Here is a 15,694-nt window from a genome sequence, read left to right as displayed (position 1 = left end):
GACAGATCTGAACTGAGAGCGATATCTCACCCAATCACTGGCAGTGAAGTGTGTCAGTATGGCAGCAGGCTCCTTCCTGATAACTGGGAGATAAATTCGTGCCTTGGGAAATTTTGCAGGTGATGCATTTCTTGTATACAAACAAAACTCTTCGGTATGATTCACCTACCTGGAAATATACATTAATTTTTTCTGCTGCTATTTCCTAGTTGACTGTAATTTCACAAACAACTGCATGACTAATTCCTGATGCTGGCTTTGTAACTAGTTGGACTTCAGGCTCACATCTTTACATGTAAATACGAGTCAGTTTCCTGTTGGTGTACTCCCCTGGAGAGGGCAACAGTTACATTCAATTGGAACTACCTACAAAACCATCACAAAAACCATGGTAAGAATCCTGAGATGTGTAGGGTGAAATTTTCCAAATAACTTTAAATAAATTAATTAAAAGTCAGTGATGTTCAGGTTCCCAAATGACACAAAAGGCTCTGAGAATATTATTCCTTGTTCTGTGGTCAAAATCTAACTTTTTATTGCAGTAATGGAGAGAAATGCATGCCAGTAGGCAGTCTGGGCTCACTGGCCCTGCGGGCTATTACATTTCCATACAATCCTGTTGCATCCTAGAGAGCGAGCTGTGCAGATAGCAGCAAGAGTTTTGTCCTCTCTGTGTTAGTTAAGCCAGTTACCTTTGAAAATTAGCAGCCTTTCCGTAGATGTAATCATATCCGTATATAAATACGCATCCTGCTGTAACCTGGGGCCAGATGGCTGGGAAAAGAGCTGTGTGAAGTCTCCCTGGGGTCACCCCTCCTTGGGGTATCCTCTCCTTGGGGTCTCCTCTCCTTGGGGTTACCCCTCCTTGGGGTCACCCCTTTGCTCAGGAGCTGCATTTAAGCTCAGGCCTTTATCCTTGCCCGAAGCCCACTGTAGATATGGCTGTACCATGCATTTTTCCCATCCTGACTCGACTTTCTGACCACAGTGCAGTGGGACTCAGAGGGCCAAGGGGGTGTCCGGCCCCAGGGCGGGTGTCCAGACCCAGCTGCCACTGTCATGCTAGAGAGTGAGCAGAGGGATGCATATCTGGCCTCAATAGGGGTCGTCTCCCATTGCCAGCCCGTTTCTTCTTCCTTCCCCGTGCACCTACTGTCAGCTGCCAGTTCCCAAGCTCTTGTTTAGCAAGTGCCAAAGATAAAAGCAGAACATCAAACAGCAGTCTTCCTCTGAGAAAGGCAAACACACTCTTTGCGTTTTCTCAAGTGCAGGTTTTACTAATGCTTCCTGGTAATTACCGTCATTGCCGTCCTGTGCATTACCCTGTTCCAGTCACAGATTAAGCAGCTTCTGGGAAGAGGCACCTATTCAGTAGACTTCAGTGAGCCCGGTCTCACTGACATAAGTAATTGAAAAATAGGTGCTTTGTTGGTAGCACCCACGCCCAGGAGCACTGCAAGGTGCCACTGTCAGCGGGCGCCTGGACCACGCAACAAGGAAGCCTCGGCCGGACAGCGCGGGATGGAGCCATGCTTTGCTCCCTGCCCCCAGGAAGCAGCCACTCTTAGGAGGGGTCTTTGTTAGGAGCTCATTTGGTAACAGGCTCTACAACACTGGCAGCTCCTAAATCACAGGGCTGGAACCGGAGGGTTAGGTGGGAGCATGCACCACACCGGCCTGCCAGGGCTCACCGCGGGTTCCTTCGGCCCCAGAGCTCCATCCCCACCGAGTTCACGTGTCGCCCACCCATGCTGCAGCTTCTCTGCCTGGTCGGAGCACCCTCAGGCAGGTTTGGAGCAGACGGGGCAGCGGTGGTGCGAGGACGCACAGGGATGCTCCAGTGTCACACAGTCCCTGTGAGGGACATGCGGCTGAACACTGGCACCCATCGGGATCTTCCACGGGGCATCCACCAGGCTCCTGCTGGGACGTAACAGAAGGGTTGTCCAAGGGAGAGCAGGAAGGAGGGCTGCCGCGTCCCTCCTCTGCTCTGCACCATGTTCCTTCCTTCGGACGGAATTAATTAGGCTGTACTCTTGGATTCGGTTAGAGACAGTAAAGTGGATTTCCTTGCTCTGATTTGAATCTGAGCATCTCTCCATTTTTTTCCTCGCCTGCTTTGAAACAAGATGGTGCTAGCCATGAAGGCAAATAGAGAAAATTGGGAGCACCTTTTCCTAAAGAGCCAGCTCCGCTCTTACAGCCGACCAGAAAGGGGCAGGTGAGGCAACACTGAGCACAAATCCCTCTGTAAGCAACAGCTTCTTTCCAGGTTATGAACCTTTTCCTTTTAAATAAAACATGCTTATATTTTAACTAACTCAATAAATGAAATCACTACAGAGGAAGCAAACAGACTGTTAACAGCTGAACAAGGAGATTGCTTTGACTTAGAAACATCTCTGCAGCTATTTAATTGCTTGAAGGCTAAGCAATAAAGCACTGCAGGAAATTCCCCAGGTCTCTCTTCCAGATACCAGCATAACTTTTTTCCTGAATTAAAAAAAAAGAATGAGGTCATCAACACCATTTAAATATTTATTGGTGGGTAAGGAAAACAAATATAAAGAATGTATTTTCCCCTACTTGAATCTTGCCTTCATGTGTGGAATTTAGATATATAGTTGTCTATAACTTTAGACAAAGCCATTTCAGTAGTACCTATCAGTTACTTATGTCTCTTCTCCCTCCCTCATGAATATCAGCAAAGAAATGCTCTCATGAAACTGCAAATAAAAAAAAAAAAAAAAAGAGCACTGGTAAATAGGAGGCCTAAAGATGGAGATCCAGATTATCAGCTCGGTGCTACGCAGACCAGGAAACAGATCAGCCATTTCCACGTAAGTCACACTAAGTTTTGAAATCTTTTCAAAGGCAAGACTTTGAAGCATTTCTCTAAAATAATGCATTACCTACTAAACATAACACCATGCTGTGTTAAATATATTGGAGGATAACAGCTGAAAATGAGCAGTATTTTTCCAGCAACTTTCATACAAATTGTGTCTTCGCAGAATTGGTGGCACAACAGCACTTAACATCAGGCAAAAGACTCAAGATGCATTTCAAATAGGCTATGAAACAGCCTGGAAGAAATAGGATGTGGAAAAGTACAGCTATTTGTAGGGGCAGGAGCTGCGAAGGGTAAAGGTCCCAGGTCACGGCTGCCTGAAGGGACACGAAAAGGGCTGGTGCTGCCTGAAGGGGAAGAGGAGGAGGGAAGGGAGGCAAAAACCTATCCCAGCCAGCCAATACAAGATTTCTTAAGATGGTATTTTGGTCCACCTCCATCCCAGCCATAAATGTTTGCATTAAACAAAATAATCACATTTGTCACTCAACCTGCAGGACATGAAGAGGTGAAAAGTGGAAGTGGATACAAAATTCACATTCTAGAGTACACTGTCCACATTGGGAGACTTATCCTGTAACCTCAAAACCTCTAATGGCACGACAACGTCAAGCCAAAAAGAAGGAAAAGAGCAAGTCTGTGCTGCCCTCTGACTTTTCATCCTGTGACACCCATCAAGAATTTCCCAAGGCCGCTGTGTCTCGGAGGCTGGCTGTGGGGTGTGCTTCACGTGGTCACACACAGGATGAATCGGCCAAAAGCTTTATCTGCGCTTTTAGCATAGTGCCAAGCCGCAGCTAATTAACCTTTCCAAGGGGTGAGAAACCCAGCTCTGAAGCTGATGCTGTGCTGGACCGTTGCCCAGGAGCTGGGTCACCATCCTTATGTGCTCGCAAGCCTGTGGCTCACCAGGAGTAAAAGGAAAGCTGCTGAATGTCCGCTCGAGACTGAAGAGCTGGGGCAAGGCCTGCGCTCTCCTTCAGCCCCAAGCAGCCCAGCCACAGGCGAGGGCTCGCTTCTTCGACGTGCCTGCCCTCGTATAACACGTGCAAATGCTCTCGGAGAGAGGCAAGTAAATCCTTCCTCAATATAGTTTTACAAGCATGTGACAGGTGTTAAAACAGGGCGTGTTCTGCTACAGGTGCACGAGTTGGAAATGAGTTATCCATTTGTTTGTTCTTGCAGTCACACTGTTGATTGTATCACTGCGCTGGAGATAACGCTGAAGTGTCCTTCACTGCTGTCGGTATGTAGGAGAGCTGCTCCATGCCATGAGCTCTGTGACACACAGTATATACACATATATACATATATATACATATATATATATATATATATACACATACAGACGTGAGGCGGACAAGCACTGGTGGGAGGCTCATGTCACTGCACCGTGTGAAGGAAAACCCGCCCTGTTCTCCTCACACACAAGATTCAAACCCAGAGCTTGCTGCCGTATTAGCAAAAAAACCATCAGAAACGCACGCTTCCGCGTGTGGTATTGAACGGCAAACGCCCAGGCCGAGCCTCCTCACCCAGACCCGGGAAAAGCCCCGTCCCTCCAGCCAGCGCCCGGCCGGGGGTACAGCGAGGCTCTCCCGAGTCCCCGGCCCCGGGTCGCCGCGCTGCCGGGGCCGGTCCGGTCGGACCGTCCGCTCCCGCCTGAGGGAAACCGGGGACAATTCAAATGGCGGCTTCCCGCGGCGGCCCGTGGTGCACCGCGGCGCCAAGATGGCGGCGCCCAGCGAGGGCCGGCCGGGTCGCGGCGCTTCGCCGTTCCCAGGCACCGAGAGCGGCTCCTTCGCTTTTCCCTTCGCCGTCCCGCACGGCGCCGCGGGTTCAGGGGCGGAGGAGCCGTCCAAGAAGCCGTGCCGAGCCTGCACGGATTTCAAGAGCTGGCTTCGCGAGCAGAGGAAGCGGGCGGCCCCGGGCGGCGGGGTGAGGCGGCGGCCGCTTTCCCGCGGGAGGGGCGGCGGGAGCCTCCCCTGTCACCCCGGGGGTCTGGGGGGGCTGTCGTGTGTCCCCCCCCCCCCCCAGCCCCTTAGAGCTGTGAAGCGGGCTTCCACCCTGCCCTCCAAGTGCGATGGGGCTGTGTGCCCCCCTCCTCAGGGTGTGAAGGGGCCAGGGGCAGGGTTTCCCCTCTGTGAGAGTGTGAAGGGGGCCTCCATCTTCTCCCCACCGGGTGTGAAGGGGGGGCTCTGCCGTTGTCCCCCGCTGAGGGTGCGAAGGGCCTGTTTCCCCCCCATCTTATCCTCCCACCTCAGCGCAAAGGGGCTGTTTCCCCACCAAGCACCGGCCTCCACTCACAACCCTTTCTCCTGCTCCAGGACACGGCGGTCACGGAGGAGAAAGAGCCACCGCCGGACTGTCCCCTCGACAGCGAGCAGCTTGGCCGAAACACCTGGGCATTCCTGCACACCATGGCGGCGTACTACCCCGACCACCCCACCGGTGCCCAGCAGAAGGAGATGAGGGAGTTCATCAACCTCTTCTCCAAGTTTTACCCCTGCGAGCACTGTGCTGAGGACCTGAGGGAAAGGTGAGTTGGTTCGTCAGGGGGTTTTTTGGTGGCTGCTGCTGAAGGGGCTAGCCTGAAATGCTGGCCTGCAGCAGCTATTTGCATATCAGCAGCTCTTCCTGCATTTGGGGTTAGCTACCTGAACTGGTTTCTTCCACTATTGCATAAATCAGAGATACACTTACTCAAAAAAACAAATACCTTTTCTTGTGCTGTTAGGTTGTGTGTTGCCTCTACGGCATCCCTGAGGCAATTTCGGGATTTTCTTGTTCAAACTGGATTTGCACGCTGTTGTGGAATTAGACTGGGACTTGAAATAATTTGGCTTTCAGGAGGCATGTGTTCTTCTACCCCAGAAAATCCCCTTTATTGGCAACCTCAGCAGTGGAGGCAGAGGCCAAAATGGGCTGTGTGATGTTTGATAAAGTGTTCTACTCCTGTTGCTGTCAACTTGTTTCTTGAAAGTTTCAACTTCTCTTTTCTGGATGATGAACACAGGAAAAAAAAGTTTGAAACCTGATTATTGATTTAGCAGGCATCACATGGCAAAGCATCTGCTCAGTTTTTTCATTTATTATTCTTTTTTTTTTTTTTTAGTTCAGCATTTTGATGAACTCAAGTACTTCTTGCTTTTTATCATAGATAAGCTGGTTTGACTCCTGTGTCTTTTCCAGTTGACAAGACTAGGCAGTGAACGAAACCAAGCCAGTTGCAGCCATCAGTATTTTATAGTGGAGGTTTTGGCCTCTTATAATTACTGTTCTCTGTGTGCTCTCTTCTGGGTTCTCTTTGTGACTCATCTTGCAACAGCAGAAAAGGCAACTCTGGCTGGCTGTGTGCTATGTGCCTGCTTTGGGTATTGAAGTTGGTGACTGTAAAGAAGTAACATTTGTTTCCTCTTCCCTGTTTGCAGATTACGTACAAATCAGCCTGATACTAGCAACAGAAATAACTTCTCCCAGTGGTTGTGTCTTCTTCATAATGAAGTGAACAGGAAACTGGGGAAATCTGAATTTGACTGCTCTCGTGTGGATGAGCGCTGGAGAGATGGCTGGAAAGATGGTAGTTGTGATTAATCCATAGAGACTGCTTTGGAAACCTAACAGACCAATTCAATCTGGTGTCGAGTCACTACAGGGAGATGTGTGAGTCAATAACTGTGTGTTTGTGTGCTTGTGTGTGTGACTGATAAGGCTTGTGGAAATAAAGGTAAACCAATTCTAAAAGTAAATTTGAAAATCTTATCATAGTAATATTTTGATAAAAGGTGACATAAATGTATCACATGAGGGATTGAAGCCTTACATTTGACACAGGAATTGCCAGAAGCCTGTGAAATTCAGTCACTGATAAACTTGTGGAGACTTTTTCATTATGACATTTCCTTATTTTAAGGGCATTTGCTTATTTCTGTGACTAGAAATCATTTTCCCTGAACGCAGTTGTAGAGGGCTGCCCTGTGGCATTTTACGTTTATCGGCAGATATTATCCTGATGTTTTAGAAAATGCCTCTGATTAATTGTAATTTTCATTTTTGTTTTTCTGATAGAGAAAACTCATGCTGTGTTTTGTGCCAAGTCTGTACCCCCAGATCTTTCTTTCAGAGATCTCCAGTGCTTCTGTTTAAACTTGCATCCAGTTCCTTTGATAAAAGGCCGGAAGGCAGGTACATTTAATTTAAATACTAAAATCATGGAGCTCAGATTTCTCATTTTATTTTTGTCTTTCAACTTACGTAAGAGAACATTGTAGAAAGGGAGACTAAAGCAGGACAAAAAAAAAAGACTCACCTGACAAATGGAATGAAGTGTGAACTGGGTGAAATTCAAACATTTTAAATTAATTGCTAATTTTCTTTGGATTCAGAAGTGATATGATGGTAGGTTCTACCAAACTACCTAATCTTAAAGCAGATGACCTCTTCATCTCTGCTGTGAACTTTTGTCTGTCGTGAAAATAGCTTGAGACTGATGTCTGTAATGAAGCACACTCAGCTTTGTTTAGCATACAGTATTTCTGAGATGTCACTTGTGTTTTGAAATTCTTAATTGGTACTTGCTGACCTGGTTGATATTCTGGTGTTATCCCCTAGCTAAAAATCTCTCTAGAACAAAAGAACTTTACAAGGCCCCTGCAGTACTTCAGTCCTGCTTAAGACTGCGATGTCAGCTTTAGATAGTATTTATTGCGCAGGGGACTCAAAAGAGTCCCTACAGTAGATTCCCTCTGTAGAAACTGGTCAGAGTCCATGCTATGTGTATTTTTCCTGGGTCGGCTATACTGCATCGGTGTATTGATACATAAGTGAATGGATTCATTCAGCATAAATGATTTACACCACAATGCATATAAACACGTCTGTCTATAAAAAGAGGCAGTTGATGAAAAAAAGTCAAAAGAATTTCACGTTCTTAAAGTAGATAGTGATATCGTGCCCTTATTGCATTTCTGGCTGTGAAAAGTTTGCAGGAGTTTGCACAAACCATGACAATAGTAGGCTTTTTGCTTCTGTACTTCCTGCTGAGGTTTTTTTGCTTGTTTCAGTGAGCTTCCTTATTTCATGCACTACGGTACATTTGTAAATACATTCTTGCTGATTGTTACCTGGAAATGTTAATGGTACTTTTATGATAGTATCAGAGTGATGACAGTTCATATCTAAGAACTTTGATCTTCAAACCTGTGTGCATAGGGCTCATTAGTGTTTAGAAAAGCAGTAAGAACTTTGGAAATACATTTTAATGTTTTATGGCATATTCAAGTTCTTTCAAGTTGGACCTGTTAAAACAGTATGAGACAAATTTTATGGACTGGTTGTTCTTGAAGTTTTTTTTGTAGTAACGTTTCTAAACACAAACCCAACAAAACTAATGATAAGGTGCTTTATCAAGTATGCAGGCTGACTTAGGACTTAAAGGTATCATTTGGGTTATTAAAAGCACTCAAACTTTCCCTGTTAGGATGTTGAGGTTCTTAGAACAAATAAATTCCAGCCCTTGGTTTTTGTCTTTTCGGTAATAAACTCAGTCTCCAAAACGAAGCTCATTGATATCCACTAGTGGGGAGAGGACCAACAAAAAGGCTGTAGCCCTCCCCTTTTGTCAGGCATGACCTAAATTACCCAGTTCTGTCAGGATAGTTTTAACAGCTGGGAGTGTGGACAGGCATTTTCTTCTGGACTTGGTTGTGCTAGAGAAGGAATTTACTGTTCTTCCTTTCCAGTCTGCCCTCAACTATTCTCTGTGACAATTTCATTGCCCATGGAGCAGATGATGAGATTTTTTCCTAATTTGCTTCACTGTAAACGAGCAGGTTGGTAAAACACCTGTCTCATCCCTTTTCATCTTAATACTGAAAATGGACCAGATCGATGGGTTGCACTTACTTGTGCAAGCACACTTGATCTCTGCTGCCAAGTCATAGGACCGCTGCTGTCTTGTGCTGGCAAGCCGCTGATGATAGGCAGGTGCATGGTAACCTTGCACCATATTGCAGCATCTGTCCACATATTAGAGTGTAGAGAGGAAAATAAACGTGTATCCTGCTCAAAATCAGGGGGAGCAGGTGTGGCAGCACAAAATTTTTGTCACCTCATGTTGTTCAAGGAGGTGGTAGAAGTGTGCAGAAGGAAAGGCCCCTTCTGCCAGCATGTACTGTTCTGCTGGCCTGGCAGCGGTGCAGGGGTAGGGGAAGAGCCTTAAAGCTGAAGCCAGCATCTCTAGCAAATGCTTCCTAATAATGAGGCCACCAGCTGTGGCTGCTAGGATGTTATTAGGGCAGTTTGTAACTTTGCTAAGTGGCCATTTGGTAAAATATATGCTTGCACTTTGTTCTCTCATGTTTATGGCTTTGCAGAAGAGCTTTGATGTTTCTCAGGCATATTGTCATCTCTGTGGACTTGACTGTGTGGGGAGGGGGGGATTTTTTTTTTTTGCTGCTCATTTGTACCACATCTCAAGTTTTAATCTTAGGTAAGAAATTTCTATTGAAGATACTTGTATTTCTGTACAGAAAATTGTGAATACTCTTCTAAATGCACTTGATTAAATCTAGTTTTAAAAATATCTGTATTCAAATTATATTTCCTGTTGATGTGAAAATAATAAAGCAACTGAGTTCATTCCTGGCTTCCCTACTGCATGAGACCTTAGGAAAAGGCATCATATTGTGCTGGTGTGTCTAACCTGCATGCCAATATATTACTGTCTGAGCTTGATTGCTCAACTGAGGTTGTGTGATTCTGTGTGTGTGTATTGATCAAGCAAGGCGGGGCTGCGAATGGTCCTCTTCTGTTGTGCTGCTGAATTGATGCAATTCTCTGTGGGTCAAGAAGCTACAAAAATGCAGTGGTTTTGTACAACAGGTCCTTGCCCATCAGATCGGAGTTTGGTTTTATGTGGGGACCAGTGGGATGTTTTATGAGGTTCAAGTGTGGGTTTTTTCATATGTTTCTAACAGCATTAAGGGTAGCATTAGAGTTGGGAGTAGCTCAAATCTTGCTGAATTTGAGCAGTTTGGCAGAGGAGGGTGTTATCTACTGAAGGGCAACATTTGTTAACTGCATATTCACCACACAACCATGCACATCCCGTCACATTTGCCAGAAAGGGGAAGCTGCTTCCTATCAATATGAGGAGCCCTTGCAAGACAAAGCACAGTCAGGAGCAGGTGCTGCCTGAGGAGCTTGTGGGACCTTCCTCAAGAGCTGCTCCTGTGTAACAGGCACCTGGCAAACCTTTCAGCTTCACAAAGGACTTACTGTTTTCGTGGACTGGTTTGCATTCATAGCTGTAATTTTTTCTTCGTCTTCTGTTTTCCCCCTTGAAAGCAAAGAGCAGGGAGCCACGAGGGAATTGTCCGCTTCATGAATGGGAGGCAGAGTTGCTTAAGCAAGTAACAAGTGCAGATGTTGGCGGAAGCACCACTATGCCTTTAACATTTTTCCAGGGATTAGCTGTTCCTTTGCAGTGTGTTGGGTGTATACAGTCTCCTGTTTACAGTAAGATTCCCAAGAGTCGCTTTGCTTGCGTCTTTTGCTCCAGTCTGTTACAGGCAGTGTGTGATACTTCTTCCTGTTGGAGTTTTACAGGCTTGGAGAGGGAAGGGGTTAGATTTTTGTTCTGGGTTTTTTGCCCCTTGCAAAAAATCAGCATTGATTTTTTTTTTTTTTTTTTCCTATTCTTGGAGGGGCTGTTGAGGTTTTTTGTCTGAATGATGGAGGGGAGCTGTTCAGTATTTTGTGTAGTTAGGAATAAGCACTTCGGTAGAAACTGCCAGCAAGGTTATGTGAAGTCAACTCTTGATTTTGTAGGCTAATAGGAAACATAATAAAGCAAGTAAAGCAAAAACACAGCTAATAGCATGTAGGCAAATCAGCAGTTAGAACATAGAGGACTGTCTGAGGGGATGGGGGTCAGTGTTGTGGTGAGCTGGAGCACTGACCGGGACTGGCAAGTCCCGCAGGGAAGTGTACACGAACACCATATGCCGATTCCAAGCTGGCTGACATAGCCAGTTCAGGTGTATCTGCACCGATGCACAATTAATTCACAGTCGAAGGAGCTGAGAGCTGGTGGTAGTTGGCATGCAGCTTGCACCTACTGCATGTCAGAAAAGTTGCCACAGCTTGCAAAACTCTGGAACAAAGGTTGCTTCCTACCACTTAAGGATAAATGGGACGCAGTACCCTTATCTGTGCTGATGCTGGGGTATCTGTTATTGCTGTCAGTTCTTAATTTTTGTAATTACTCTTAACGTTTCCAGAAGTAAAGTCTAACAAGCAGCACTAGCATTTGCCAAGCTTTGAAACTGTTCTGTTCCCCTTGGTGTGTGACAATCCTGTCTGCACTCACTGGGCTAGTGAAGGATAGCTAATACAGCCTGGAAAGTTACGCCAGCATTTGTCTGGGCTCACAGCATCTGGCACGGTCTAGCACTTAGATGGTAGTCCTGGCACTAAAGCTGCTGAGTTCTGCCCCTGCCTCCCATGACCTTGCTGCGTTGCTTCCTGCGGAAAAGTGCCCTCTGCTTCTGTGCGTTGTGCTGGTGCAGGCTGCTGGTTTTCCTTTCGAGCGCTCCTAACGCAGAAGGTCCTCTTTCTGGTCCCACGTTTTCCCTCCCATATATTACATACCATCATGCTTCTTGGCTTCTGTTGCCTGTTACTTGCAATGTGCTTCACGGGGGGGAAAACTGCAGGGAAAATTTGCTTTGCATCTTAACCAAGCAAACAGTAGAGGGCAACAAAGCATGTATTTCGTTGCCTTTCCTGTCTCTTACCCTTCCCGGGAATAGCAAACTGCTCCAGACATCAAATATTTTACCTCATGCTAGTCCCTTTTCTGTGGTTTTGGGAGGAGATTTTGGTGACTTCAGTTACTTTTCAAACTAGTGTGTAATACCTCATGTATAATTACCTAAATGAGGGATGTGTTATTTCTCTGCCTGCAGCTAAAATCTGCATTTGGAAGTATAATAAAACACTGTCTGGATGCTATTTCCAACATGTTTCCTACCTGGTCTTCAGCCCATAGCTGGTCATATATGGAGAAGTTCTGGCTTTTTTATCAGGTCATTAACAGATTGAAAAGGGTGAATGAATTTTATCTGATAATTTTGTAACAGTCGCTTTCTTAACACAGAACACTGTGTGTGTAATATAGGGCATCGCTTGCTTGTAGGAAAGCGACTTCAGCTGCAGCCAGCCTTCAGAGGTCCTCTTGGTGGCAGGGGCTGTGTTGGGTTAGATCCCGTGGCTTGCATTTTTCCGCCTGTGGCCTGAGGCAACAGCAGAAGGGAGCCAGATGTGTACCTTGCTTAAAGGTGAGCTCATGCATACTGGCACAACTCGGTTGTGCCACACACAAGCTCTTTAGTGAATGCGCAGACTTGCAGAGGGTCATGCACAGACCAGACATAGGCAAGGGGAACTGTACGCAGCAGTCATGGAACGGGCGTAATTTTTAGTCAGAAGGGATCAAAGTTACCTGGCATGGTTGTCATCTGCTCTGAATGCTTTATGGAGGAAAAAGAGGATTTGGAAGGAAGATCACAGGACAGTCATGACTTCAGCAAAGCTGTTCCTTTTGAGATATGGGGATGCAACCCAGCCTTTCTGCATGGGAAGAGGTAGGAAGAAATCCCGCAGAGTTTCATGGGAGCCTTGCTTTGAATTAGCAGATCTGTGAGAAAGAAAACAGCTGAGTTAAATTAATGTCTTTTCCACAGCAGACACTAGGCAGCTATTTCATACAGTCCCTGAAAGCTTCCATTTTTGCCAGAACACGAAGCTTTAGGTCTAAACTCAAGTCCCAGTACTGGATGGGGACTTTCCTTTCAAATGCTGAGTACGCCCAGGCAAAGCTGGGCTTTCCCAGCTTCTTCCATCCTTGACGTCTGGCCCAAGCTACCAGTAGTGTGAAAAAGTGGATTCTGTGACTGTACCTCATGTCCTGCTTCTTAGACGGGGTAAAAGATAGCAAGGTATGTAAGACAAGGCCTATATGGCTAGAGCACGTGCCTGGAGACTCCAGAGATAAAAATCCAGTTCTTAGTTAGTCACAAGCTTCTTGCTAGACTCCAGGTAAGTCACTTCATCTTTTGTAGCCACACTTCCACTTCTGCAAAATGGGGATAAAAACAGCGGTTTCAGCAGCCTTTGCCTGTATTTCCTATTTAGATGACAATCTCTTTCAGGGAGGCTATTTTAATGTGCTCGTACTGCACAGTCCTGGGCCCGAGATTGTTCACTACAATAAAATCACTCATCTCAATCCGTCCCACAAATTCTCTTTATGTCAGGTTACATCTTTCTTTTGAATCTGAGGACCTGTTCAGTATTTGCTATATTCAGTTAAGAGACAAAGTGTTTCTTATTTTCAGTATATCACTACAAATATCACATTCATTACGCAAAACTCGTGGCCCTTTTTTCCCCCAGAACTTGCGCTGTGGATCTTGCGTTCTTGTGTAACATGAGCAGAAATTATAATAACAAAAGGACTGAGCTTGGAGAGCTTCTTTGGCAGCAAAGCTTGATGTAGCTCAAATGAGAATTGTAGAAGCTCTGCATGTCAGAGCATGGCTCGAGCTGCTCGGAGGCTGCCCCGTGTCCTTGTAGCTGTCAGCTCTGCTCGCATTACCATACCTGCTTAGCTGCAACACCGAGCAGGTAGCAGATGACAAGCACCAAAGTCAACTTGTTGGTCAGGCCCTACATGATGTGACTTGCTGTTGTGGTCCTAAGGAGGTCAGTTTGGAAAACAGCTAGGGATCTTACTTCCCTTTCGTCTAGCACCTCCCAAGGTGTTGTGCACCTTCATGTAGCAGAGTTCAGCCCAGCAACTGAATCAGATTAGATTACTGGTTTGCCAAAAACCCCAAACTTTTTGTGCTATGAAATATTTTGAGAAGAAGCAAAGAATAAGTTTACTAGATGAGACGTCAAGCCTGCAGTTGCAAACTGGAAAGCATTTTGAAATCCTTTTGGGGTTTTTGTTTGGTTTGGTTTTTATGCAAGTACTGAGATATTAACTCTTCTGTTTAAAACAAATGCTATCTCAATGAATTGAATTCTGCTATCCAAAGCTTCCCCTGTTGATTTCAGTTAGTAAAGTTTTCTGCCTTTTTTTTATAGCATGCTTATCTTGCGTTTATACTTGCACAGTAACTGCTGAATCCCACCTGAGAAATGGCTGCATTTCAGAAGTGGATGAGTAACCAGCTAATAAATGATCTTCCAGATATTTTTGGATCTCTTAGGGTGGAGAGCATTAAGTAGCTTTCTAGTGATAGCGTGCTAAGGTATTGCTAATCAGGAAGTCCATTCTCTCTGTTACTGGACACTATGAATTTCTAAGCACCTCTCAAATATTTCCATCAGCTCTCCTGTTTTTCTAGAGACTAATGGCTGAAAGCAACATTAGCCAAACTCTAATGAATGTCAAGCAGAGCATTTCAGAGCAACAAGTAAATTAACGTATATCAAAGTACTGCTTCAAGCGTGCTGCCCAGGCAATGTGAAGGGCAAGCCGTTTTACCACCCATGCCTGTGCAAAAGACAGTGTCAGACCTCGCAGAGCTGCTGAAGTCGGTGGGCTGTAAACTGTGGGCAGAGCCTGGCTGGCTCCCTCGGGCCGCGCTCTGCAGAGAGCCTGCATTCTGCTTATTTGGATTGCTCAGCTGGAGCAGCTTCACTATAAATACACTGTCAAAGCTGTTCTGAGAGCAGGGCAGTTTCACATCACTTTTATTTTAGAGATGTTAAGTAGAAAGTATGGCTGATTGTTTTGCCTGCCAAATCAGGAGCATCCCACTGCTACCCTCTGCCACAGAGAAAATATGGTTGGTCCTGCTAAAGAAATCGTATTCACTCATCTTGTCCATTACTGGGCTTCCTATGGGCCAGGTCCCGATCCCAGCGATCGCAGCGCTGGGACTGTGAAGCAGGCTGTGTTAGCCTCAGCCATCTGCTTGGAAATTTTTGCAAATACGTTCTGCTTCACAGAGCAACGCTAGCATCACTTACAGTCGTTCAGCTGACAACAGGTAACTTGGTAAGCTTTCATAAATGGGTTGTGTTCAGCCATATGCCCTTGAAAAACATCGCCACTCTTAGCTCTGTAGAGCTAGTTGAAATCAGCCCTTAGCCGAGTGGGGAGGACTGGCTCAAACAGGCTTTGAAGAAGGAGAAAGCCCCACATCTTGTCTCAAGGTTGTCATGTCCATGTACTTAACCCAGGTAAAAACCTGATTGCTTTTTTGTGTTGGAGACAAAGATTAAGAAATCAGCGTGACTACAAGAAGCAGGAGGCAAACCCATGTTTTCCACTACCCTTAATGAAACTACTGTAAATCAAAACACAATAGAACTCAGGCACTTGTATGCATGCTGCTCGGTTTGCTCCCTGTCACTGAAATCCAGGGGGAATGGTAAATGCAGACAGAACTTGTTCAAACTGAACAAATGCTCTGGAAAGTGCCATTTCCAAACGGTGTTCTTTTCCCCCATTTGATGGGGAAAATGTTCAAGATGCAATATCCTTTCCCGTTATTGGCTGGCTCTGTGTATCTGTTAGCTTATTTGCAGCAATAGGAAGTGAAACAGAAATACAGTTTGCATGTAGGCTAGAGATAGCTACTGCACTTTATCTGCACTGTAGCAGGGGAAAAAAGCTAGCATATGACGTGAAAAATGATTGTATAAACATACTGCACACAGCAGAAGTTGGAGAGATGAACCTCAAAGAAAGAGGACAAGTTTAGAAGCAGGCATTTCAGTGGGGATCTTGCCTGGTGCATCACGGTCATGCTCTGAAGTGTATAA

At 45.8% G+C, this 15,694-nt stretch overlaps 1 protein-coding gene across 1 annotated transcript; it reads left to right on the top strand.

Annotated features, from left to right (window-relative positions):
* The first annotated feature begins 4,554 nt into the window (after nucleotides 1-4,554).
* Nucleotides 4,555-8,377, top strand: GFER (growth factor, augmenter of liver regeneration). Its single transcript, XM_052772515.1, has 3 exons — nucleotides 4,555-4,789; nucleotides 5,179-5,390; nucleotides 6,283-8,377. The coding sequence occupies exons 1-3, from the start codon at nucleotides 4,583-4,585 to the stop codon at nucleotides 6,443-6,445; spliced, it is 582 nt and encodes a 193-aa protein (XP_052628475.1). The 5' UTR covers nucleotides 4,555-4,582; the 3' UTR covers nucleotides 6,446-8,377.
* Nucleotides 8,378-15,694: the final 7,317 nt, after the last annotated feature.

The sequence above is a fragment of the Harpia harpyja genome, chromosome 21, assembly GCF_026419915.1.
Source record: "Harpia harpyja isolate bHarHar1 chromosome 21, bHarHar1 primary haplotype, whole genome shotgun sequence".
Lineage (NCBI taxonomy): Eukaryota > Metazoa > Chordata > Aves > Accipitriformes > Accipitridae > Harpia > Harpia harpyja.
This window is presented reverse-complemented; position numbering and strand designations above follow the sequence as displayed.